Source organism: Hirundo rustica, chromosome 10 (genome assembly GCF_015227805.2).
Source record: "Hirundo rustica isolate bHirRus1 chromosome 10, bHirRus1.pri.v3, whole genome shotgun sequence".
Taxonomy (NCBI): Eukaryota; Metazoa; Chordata; class Aves; order Passeriformes; family Hirundinidae; genus Hirundo; species Hirundo rustica.
The window spans coordinates 14,507,677-14,518,278 of record NC_053459.1 but is presented as its reverse complement, the minus strand read 5'-3'; the positions used below and the strand labels follow the sequence as shown (position 1 = coordinate 14,518,278).

The window sequence follows — 10,602 nt, the reverse complement described above, 5'->3', positions numbered from 1 at the left end:
TTGCAAGACACTTATGTAAAAAAAAAAAAATTATGAAGCTCTACATGGTATCTACAACCTGTGGATCCCCTGGATTTTCCCAGGCATGTGGAGGCTGTTGGGGCACCTGGAGCCAAGCAGCTCCCAGTCAGCGGCTGATGCAGGTGGACACTGTGAAGCTGGGCTGTGCAGCCTCACTGGTTTTTGGGCTATCGTGATGTCAGGAGTCCCTGTGTTACACCACGAGCTGGCTTTTGCAGCTTCCTAGAGCTGCAAAAAACCCAGTGTTTCCTTAGGGGTTTTATCATGGTTTATGCCATCATATGTGGCTCATGGCTAAGAAAGGAGCAAGGAGAGCCAGCACTTAATTTCAACACATGGCAGAAGACCTGCTCCGAGGCAGTGCAGACACTGGGAGAACAGGAGCAATTGGCTCTCACTGTGGGCAAATTCAGTGTCACAATGAAACACCATGGAACAAAAGAGCAGATCATTTTGACGTTTAGGCCTGAATATGACATTTCCAGGGATTGTTGTAATGATTTGGCCAAAGGCTATTAACAAGGCAAAAGCCCACTGGGAGAAGTGGTGAGTCCCACAATGGAAAAATTAGCACTGGGTAGCACTGGGTCTGCTGTTGCCCACAGCTTTTTGGGGCTTAGCCAAAGGGTATCCTGCACATAAGGCCACAACAATTTTTAGTCTCTCATGCTGGAGCTGCTCTAGATGACATCAATGCCCTTGGGAAGCTGCCCATGGCTGGGTCCAAAAGAGGCTTGTGGTATCAAGGTGTGCTGGGGGTGCTCTTCTGTGCTAGCTTCTGGGCTTTCCCCACACTAGGGCAGGTGAAAAAGCTGTGGCTCTGTGCCTAAGCCATGGCCTGGTGTCTGGTGACTCAGATAGTTCAGGAACCTGATAGCTCAACATATTGGCCTGGAGACACGATTTCCTAAAGTGTACGTGTCTCCAGTGATCCTTTAATTAGGGGTGCTCTCTAGTGAGGGAGCAGAAACGTAGGCACGGAGTTACATCAGATGGGGCTGGGTGTGTGCTCCCAAGTTGAACAATGTGTTAGTGACCTTGCCCCGGTGTTGTGGGGCAGGAGGGCAGCAGTAAGTCACTCTGACATGATGTGTACCATGATGTGTACCATGATGTGCCTGCTGTAGGTGCAGCACTGGGCAGCAGAGCCATGGCAAGAGGCTCTTCATTTCAAGGTTTCAGCTTTTCCAAAACACAAAAGGACATGCTTGAAATTCATTCCTTCACGCTGGTCCTGGGAGTCTTCCATAACCTTGAGATTTGGCTGTGTCTTTGCTTCCCGTAGGGAGCCGCCCACCGAGGCCTGAGGCGCCCCAGCACCGCCTGTGTGGGGAGGGAGGCACCGGGGCAGAAGTGGCTTTGCAGGAGCATCGTGGCCAGCCCTGGCACAGCCCTGGCACTCCCCTCTCCCTGGCACTTCCAGCAGCAGCTCTGCCTGTGTGGCTGCCAGCCAGAGGAGGCTGGGATGGCACAGGAGCCTCCACAACTGTTTGGGATTTCACAGGTGCCTGTTATGAGCCATGCAAACGCCCACCCAGCCTGTAACCACAAGGCTTTTGGCTGGTTCCCTGTATAAAGAACTGTTCTGTCCCATCTCCAGGCCCTTGGGTGATTGTTTTCTTTTGCTCTCACCACTGGCAGGACCTGTGCCCATGGCTGAGCAGCAAAGGCTTCCCAGGCCCCTCAGCCAGGGCAGTGCCTGTTTTTGTCACAGCAGCTCCATCACCGCTGCTGCTGCTCTGGTGCAGGCCCTGGCTGCCGAAAGCAGTCAGAGACGCAAGTTAATAATGTGTGCGATCTGTAATGGGGCACCAGCCCACAGCGCCCTGCTTCAGTCCCACCCGGCAGGGAGCCTTCACTGCTGCCCCTGACCCACAGGAGAGAAAGAACTGGCCAGGGACAGCCTTGCCAGTCCCCACTAAAGCCCTGGTTGCTGCAGGTGGGCTCAGCACTGGGCATCTCTCACCCCACTGCCCTCCCCGTGGCCTTTCCCCACTTGGGAATTCATTATTTCTGAAGTGCTGCTCCAGCATCTGCAGCCCTGGCACTGGCAAGACTCATGCCCACACCCCTATCCAGGCTGCTGCAGCATCTCAGGGGCCTCAGACCATCACAGTGGTAAGGCTGGGGGTTGGAGGGCTTTGCAGCCTCTGCTCTGAACATGTGTGATACAGAATATTTAAGGAGACCTCAGCTGCAAGAAGGAAATGTCCTCACCCTGGCACAACCCAACAGGCACAACCACCTACACCTGCTCCCTCCTAGGCACACCCCATCCCTACATCCCTCTTTCCATTGCTGAAATCCTGTTACCCTCTCATACAGCACATGCCTTACCATTTCCATCTGACAGCATGGATTTCAGCAGCATTTCTTGATCTGTTTCATATTTTAAAGAAAACAGCTATCCCTCCTGCCCTTTATCTCCTAACTCTACCCTAATAAATATGATCGCTTCATCCTGTGAGACCTGAAAACCTATTTCTGAAATTCCCCTAGCAACTAATACAGTAAAACAAGCCTATAAATATAAATAATTATGATAAAAAGGCATAAAATGCCAGACTTGGGTCAAACATACTCATGGAGTGACATTAGCAACAAATAACTATGCAGGGTTTGAATGTAGATGGAAAAGGCTGAATAAGGAGTATTCATTGCCCATAACTGTCAAGCTCCTAATTTGGGCAGGCCATATTTTACTGATAGCAGAGCAAACACAGTCATAATGCACCCCTACCTTTCCTGCTTTGTGAAAAATCCCATCCATCCCCAGGGAAGCAAGGATGTTAAAAACAGTGGTGTGAACGTGAGGTGAAAGGATAAGATAGAAAGCACAGTCACAGGAAGCAATTCCCATGTGTTCGTTGCATATCATATGCTAAGTTCAATTTTCCAAAAGCTCTGTTTTATTTTTAAAGGTAACATCTTTATTATTATTATTATTATTATTATTATATTTATTATTTGTTATTATTATTATTATTATGCAGAGATGAGATTTTTCCCCCTTTGATCACAGAGCAAACAGTTTGCTTTTGAAAATGTTAATGGAGTCCTGATTTAAAACATTTTGTCTTCACTTTTTTGTAGTTGTTGTTGTTGTTTTTTAAAACGTTGCAACAGGCAGGATCTGGGTTTCGATTTTCTTGTCCTACACAAAGAAAAATTCTGGAGTTCACACTCCAATTCACTACCGGTAGGTCCTGCCTTGCTCAGTTGTCATCGTCTCAGTGTGGTTTCGCCAGGTGGGGTGGGTAGGTGGGTGGGAGGGGAGGAGTTGGAAGAAGGGAGGGTATTTGTCAGCTATGTCGAGTCTTGGTTAACAACTTTGCCTCCATTCATGGTTGGTGTCCCTGAACTTTTCCTTGAGCGTCCTTGTTTTTCTCCAATTTCATGCAGCGATGGCTCTCTGTACATGCACACTGCAAACAGAAGAGACACCCGTTAACAGTCCTGAAGTCACAGACAGTCATGACCATAACAAATTCTTTCCTTCTATATGATGCTGAATTTCAGCCCCATTACAAATACACACATACCCACACTTACAAAACCTCTATTGACCCAGCAGCAGATCGTGTCACCAAGCAGGATCTGTTTACCTGCCCCTGCTGCCATTTGCTTCTGCTTCTGTATTCTTTCAAAGGCAAAGAGAAGCAGCAGATTGACTGCTCACAGATAAATCTTTCTAGGTTTTATGTACTTTACCGTTTTTTCATGTTATATTCATATATATTAAATAAACACTTTAGCTCACAGAACCACGTACTGCCTTGAGATGCTGATTATCATCTAACGACAGGTCCAAGAATGACCCGGTTCCCAGCCCTTGACCTGCAACAAAAGCCCTTGAGAGACCTGAATCAAAACTACACCTGCATCTGAGCCATGCAAGTGTTCTGGGTGCTGAGCTGTGGATCTGAAGTGGTGCCTCAGGCCCATTTGGCTCTATCGGCCAAGAACCGAGATCTGCTCTCGGCACTTGCTATTTATTCCTCTGTAAATCAAGCCAGCCAGCCAAGGTCAGGGCTGTGGGCAGACACATGGGATGAGTTCAGTGACAGCAAGTCAGGAGCTGTCCCAGCTTTCCGTGGTCGTCTGGCAGCACCAGAAAGAGGGTGGCTGGAGGACACCTTCTCTCCAGACCCTGGCTATGCTGTGTGTGCTATAAAAATGTACTTGCTGGAGCCCAGACAGCCAGAGAAGGCAACGTCTCCCCAAGGCATGGCTCATCCCCACGTCCTGGGCAGGACAAAGTATTTATCCAACTCACCACGTGGACTAAGTCCTCATGGCTGTCCTTGTGCCATGTGAGGTGTGCCAGAGCAGGGGAATGGGCTGCTCACACCAAGGAGAGCATCTCTGATGAGCTCACTGCAAATGTGGCAGGGTGCAAATGTGATTATAAGAGTGAGGCACCTCAAGGGCAGGCACAGTGGAGTTGAGAACATAAGGCAGGTCCAGACTGCAAACGTCCTGGGCAGATCTTTGCAAGAATTAGGAAATGAAGAAATGATCGTGTACTGATTCATTTTGTGAAATTGTCACATCACAAACAACGGCAGAGAGCTCCAACACAGGATAGAGTCTATCAGGGTTTGGATCTGGGTAATCAACAGGAACAAAACTTTAAAAATTATCTGAAGAAATGAAAAAAAAAACCACCCCATGTATGAAAATGCAATGTAAGTGCTTGTATCTATCATCTCCCCTGATTTGAAAACAAATCCCAGCAATTAGAGGCAGGCTGAAAATGACATTATTGCTCTGCATTTTTACTCCTGACTAGATAAACAGTTACAGTGCTGTGCAATAATACAGGACAGAGATAAAGTGCAGTCAACTGTGTATTAATAGGAGGGATGTTGAATTGAATATATGAGCAGTGAAAAACTATTACTTTACTCATAGAGTATTTTTCATGCAAGGCTTTCAAAGCAGTTGAAACACACAGACTCACAGACACACAGACACACAGACACAGACACACAGACACACACTGGGCCTCCCAACAAGGCTGAAAGGAGGTACTGCTCTGCAAACTGTTATTGTTACTGGAGCCATTTTTTTCATGAAAATTAGAAAAAAGAGAAAATGAAGGAGTTGTCCAATGGGTCTGGGCCAGGATGAGCCCTGCCAGGACTGCCCATCAGGTCCAGACAATGCATGCTGTCTGCATGCTGCAAGGAAAACGTGTAGCATGGCAGCAATAGATGAAAGAGGGCTCTCACATCCCCTTTCACTCCTGAGCAGCCCCCCACACCTTGGAGAGTGTCGCTCAACAACATGGTGATGGTGAATTTCCCTGTTGTGGCAAAGCACCCAATAAAATCCTAAAGAAAGCATGAAACCGTTAACAACTGAGGAAAACCCATGCCCTTGTGATTTCTTACCCTGAGTTGCAGAGTCTTTGGACAGCATTGAGGGTGTGCTTTACCTCTGCGACTCACCTTATTCTCGGATGTGACGTTTGCCCAGCAGAATTATATATTTATGCCAGTGTTGTCCCAGTGCCCCAATCATGCCATACACAAAGTTTTGTCTGAAGTGCACTGTTGCCTTCATCCTGACCTCTCTGGTCCCAAGCTGGAGCTGGAGGGACCTGGACCTCCATGCGTTCTTCCCCCAGACGGCTGCAGGTACGAAGCTCATCTCACCCACGCCCATCCCCAGCAACCCATCAGGCTGGGCCAGATCCTTAACCACAAGGACTGAGCACAGGTGAATGCTGCAGCAGCACCATGGCACCATGGCATGCTGCCTTTCCTCAACCCCCTGCCTTGCACCACAGCCTTTGGGCAAATACCTAGAACTGCTAACAAGGCCCAGAGAGTAAAGAATATAAACCAGACTACAAGAAGTAAACAGCATTTGCAGCTACAAATGAAGGAAACCCTGTACCTGGCAAGCAAATAGGGCAGGAATTATAAGTTTGTCTTCCAGTCTAGTGCATGATACAAATACCAACGTGGGGCATGGCTAGAGACTGCTCACATTGAGCTTTTCAGACAGAGCTGTCAAAGCCTCTGTACTAGACAGGCTGTGCCAACAGCCCATGCCAGAAAATCTGTAGCAGTACAGGACAAGCATATTTTCAGTATTTAGATACACCTACAGGATCACTTACACGGCATCATGCACAAGAGATGCCTGGATATTCTCCTACTTTAGAGGCTTGTACACATGTGCTGAGCTGTGGCCATGGCTCAGCAGAGGCTGTAAACCCCCTGCACTGTGGCATGCAGGTGTGCACCCCTGCATATGCACAGGCACAGGGCTTCAAGGACAGCCCAACACTTTGTGCAACACAGGCTCTTGGACTGCAGCTTGCTCCTCTTTGTACTGAGGAAGTCTGAGCGTGACTCACGCAGGGAGATGTTAGTCACGGACTGGGGAGGGGGTGTTTGCAAATGGACTGTTGTGAGTGCCCAGATCTTCCCAGATTTGAAAGCACATCTTTGGGGTCCAGGACTTGCAGCACTCACTGGCAGGTCTCTTTGGGATCCCTCTGTGTGTGTATGTATGTGTGTAGACACTGTTCCCTGCCACCTGCACCGAGGTAAAGCAGCAGCAGCGTGACAGTCATGCCCGGATGCCTGGGAGGTCTGCTGGAGCACACAGCACAAGGAGCTTTGGAAGGATGAGCAATTCAGCTAGAACAAGAGTTCCCTCCCTGCTTTGCCTTGCTTCTCCCACCCACCCACACCCACACACCAAGCCAAATACAGCCCTTAATGTCTGGAAACCAAGCTAATGCTTTGGAGTTTCAATCAGATAATCAGCTCCTATGCCCCAGATTCCAATCAACACATCCATATTCATGCTTTAATTGGAAAGTGCTGTTAGCTTGATCTTCTGAAGAGCTGCAGTCATTAATGGAAGGGGGTGCAGTGGAGCTGTGCCCATGTCTGGTTCTTGTGGCTTTCGATTCCTTGCTCCCCTGCGAACCAGCCATGCCTGCCACTCACAGGCACAAGGGAACAATTTGCACAAAAACAAACTCACCAGGTAGGAAGGAGACTGAGGGTACAAGGGAGGAGGAAGAGGGTGGCAGGGACCATACTTCCTGAAGGGAAAGGCGTGGAAGGGGCTGCCTGTCACCCAGAAACTGCTCAAACTCTTGCCTACATGCTGGCACACAGGATCACACTCTCATTTCTGCTTCCCAGACACGGCACTGGCACACCACCCACACGATGACACTGAAATCACCCTGGGCATCAGGGACTGCCTGAGTTTGGGAAGCACCATTTTGTGTCCTGACCCTAACCATTTCTCACTTGGCATCACTACAAGTTCAGGAGATTCAGGGGATGCAACAAACTCCATTTCCTTTCTCCAGAATCTGGCAAAAAGCTTAATAAGCACGTTATATATTTCCCATCCGTCCATCTTCAATCTATGTCTTTTCTTGCCCCAGACCCTTGCAAATCAGGAGGAACCCAAATTTTTCTAAGCTGCAGTTCAGCAGGTGGGCAGCCCTGCAGGATCACCATGTGCCCAGTGCTGCCTGGCTGGAACTGGGCAGGGCTGGAAGCACATCCTCTGGTAGCAGCCCAGAGAAGGCTCCTTGCCTTGACAAATACACAGCTCTGGGTGTCGGTATCTGCCCGAGCAACTGGATTTGCCAATGCTTTGGTGCAGGGAATTAATTGCCTGAGCAGCAGCACTCAGGGACACCAGGGAGTGAGTGATCAGGCACCCTCGTTTTCTGCTTCTAATTACCGTGTTCTAAATACCAGCTGATGCATATCAGAGGCATGTGAGCTCGTGTCTATCTGGTGGTAAAATGTGAAGGTTGCTACCAGGTGGAATCACACTTTATTCAGATAAGAAAGGCAGCACAGGATGGCAAAAAGCCAAGCAAAATCATGATTAAAATATATAACATTTGCCATCTAATAAAGTGATCAAGAGTCTGATATCAAGGTGAACAAGTGAATTACTGAGGGATAGAAAACATACCAAAGTCTGCCCACCTAGAAGACAGACCCAAGAGATTAGCAAAGACTTGTAGAGTGTGGAGATTTTGAAGTTTGATTTCTTAAGGATACTTTTTAGGGTGTTGGGAAAGTGACATTTTACATGGGCAGGTAGTAAGGATAAGGGAAAATGTTTTAAAACTGAAAAAATGAGAGATTTAGGTTAGACATTAGGAAGAAATTCTCCTCTGTGAGGGCATTGAGGCACTGGTACAGGTTACCTAGAGAAGCTGTAGATGCCCCATCCCTGTCCAAGGCAAGGCTGGATGAGGTCCTGAATAGCCTGATTTGGGGAGGGTGGCAATCCCTCCCCATGGCAGAGGGTTGGGACTAGATGTTGTTTAAGGTCCCTTCCAACCCAAGACTTCCTATGACTCTATGCTTTATGTACTAAGGTACTATGAAGCATTTTCACAAGGCCGACTGCATTTTCCTAGTCAACGGTGTCTTGTACTTCTTTACAACATCTGAGGACTCTGCCTTCACAAAACTTGGATGCTATTTCCCTCAGGAATGACACTGGGAAAGGTCTGGCTGCTTGGATACTCATCAGTGGCAATAAAGAGATCCAGACTAGACATTAACAGTCACTTTTGTATCTGAGACACGTTCACATCATGAGGGCTGAACCACCATAAATTCAGAGTTAGGGGCTGCTCTGCTGACTTAGATGGAGGAAGTTTTCTGCTTCGGTGGCCAGATTTGCCACCCTAAACGTTTCCTAGTTTGGGTCAGGAGAGAGAGGAAATGTAACTGTTTGGGAGAGTTACATTTGGAAATTATGTCTTCATCTCTTCAAGGAGAAGGAAATATAAATAACAGAGGACATCCACAGTAAGCATCTGATAATATTCCTACTTAAATGACTGGAAACTTCTCACATTGTTTGAGATGGATTTGGATATTTAGAAGAAAAAGAGGCACTGTAGGGTTCTTCCAGCACTAATCATTACAGACATATAAGAGACTGAAATTTCTCAAAAAGATTGCTTTTTGTCCAAGTGACAATTATACTCAAGCTCATTTCCTTGTGCAGTCTAGTTCAATCTTGATGTCTTCCCTTTAGGGTTCATTTAGCTCAAATAATCAGTGATCAGAAATAAAAATATCAAAAGAAATGTGTTGCGTATGTGTGTTTTGAAGCAAAACTGGCACCACACAGTACATCAACTGCTGCCTACCAGGCTGTTTGCCTTGGCTTTGCCTGTGCACAGATGGGAGAGGAACTCAACATCTCCCCTGTTGTTACTTGATAAGTTTTTTGTGCTTTCATATTGATTAAGCTTAATCTTATTTCCAAAAACAAACAAATGCTACTTCCACTAAACTAAAAATCCTCCTACCAACCAAAACCCAATTTTTTTCCAGTTGGTACCTATTGATTTTTGTACAAAATACCTTCAGCATCCTGCCGATCTATGTCAGTCAAAATGAGTGTTTAGCACAGCAGAAAGCCGTAGCTGCTAAAAGCCATAGGTAACACACACCCATATACAGATAGCACTGTGTATATATGCATATATGCTCTCATGAGTACTCAGAAATTATCTGCGAGGATATTTCTTATTTATGTGTTAGTTTGTCATCAATTTGTAATTTCAAGGAGGCTCCTGAATTCAGAGAGCAGGATGAAGCAATGGGAGTCAAATGAGCTTAGGGAACATCTGGGCTTTTTTTGGTTCCCCTTCCCTGTGGACGCTCTCTTCACTAAACTGCTGCATAATTTTCAGAAACAACTGGGAAATTTCATCTCAGAGATAATGGCCATTGAGTGGTAGGTGAAGGGATTTCTAGCAATGGATGTGGCACCTCTCCTTCCCAGAGGGAGCAGATTCCTCCTTGTATGCAATCCTGTGTCAGCCATCACGCGGCAGGGCTAATGCTGGTGGTGGTACCCAGCAACAGGAAACCTGGGGGTGTGACTGTGGATGGAAGCTGCAAAGTTCCTGTGGACGGAACCTGTGTCCTGAATAAGCAACAAAGCCCACATACTGGGGCAATCCACAGCATTCTGCAGAACCGACATGCAAATACAGCAGGAGAGTGCTTTGAGTATTCCCTTGGAGTCATAGAGAAAGAAGCTGTTAAAACAGGGTAGGAATTGCTCCTTTTCTGTAACGTTTCTGCTTGCAAGCTCTGCACGCGGGGACTTTGATGGATGCGGTGCAGAGAAGTCACGTGGAGATGAGCGCGCTTTACTCCAACCCTCCCCGCAAGCCTCTGCTACCTACAATGAGTCTCAGGCTTGGGAACAGAGCCGTCCGTCTGGAGTCACAGTCCCAGACAGCTGAATGCTTTGGGAAGCTGACACGTGCCTTGGCTTGGGAGACTGCCAGCTCTTTGATGCAGCAGCGCTCACAAAGCCTGACTGCAAAGCATGTGGAGGAGGGAAGGAGTGGAGGAGCCCTTAATTTGGCTGCCAACTTCCAAAGCGCTCACTCGCTCGGGAGGTTATGTGACAGCTGTGATTGAAGCAAGTGTGGGAGGAGGCAACTGCGGGAAAGGGAAGATCTCGGGCTGGGCTGGGTTATTCAAAATGAAAGCCAGAGCGGCATTTGCTGAAATGAGATCTCTGCTGTGGGTCAGGCAGCTCTGT

At 47.6% G+C, this 10,602-nt stretch overlaps 1 protein-coding gene across 3 annotated transcripts in view; it reads right to left on the bottom strand.

Annotated features, from left to right (window-relative positions):
- Positions 1 to 2,979: 2,979 nt before the first annotated feature.
- The window catches only part of FGF12 (fibroblast growth factor 12), a 217,179-nt gene continuing 209,556 nt past the window's right edge, over positions 2,980 to 10,602 (bottom strand). The window contains exon 5 of one of the 3 annotated variants that reach the window (XM_040074659.2): positions 2,980 to 3,446. In XM_040074659.2, coding sequence (XP_039930593.1) covers positions 3,328 to 3,446 — 119 coding nt within the window. In that variant the 3' untranslated portion in view covers positions 2,980 to 3,327. The remainder of the gene's footprint in view (positions 3,447 to 10,602) is intronic. The other 2 variants (XM_040074660.2, XM_040074661.2) reach the window with 2 other exon arrangements.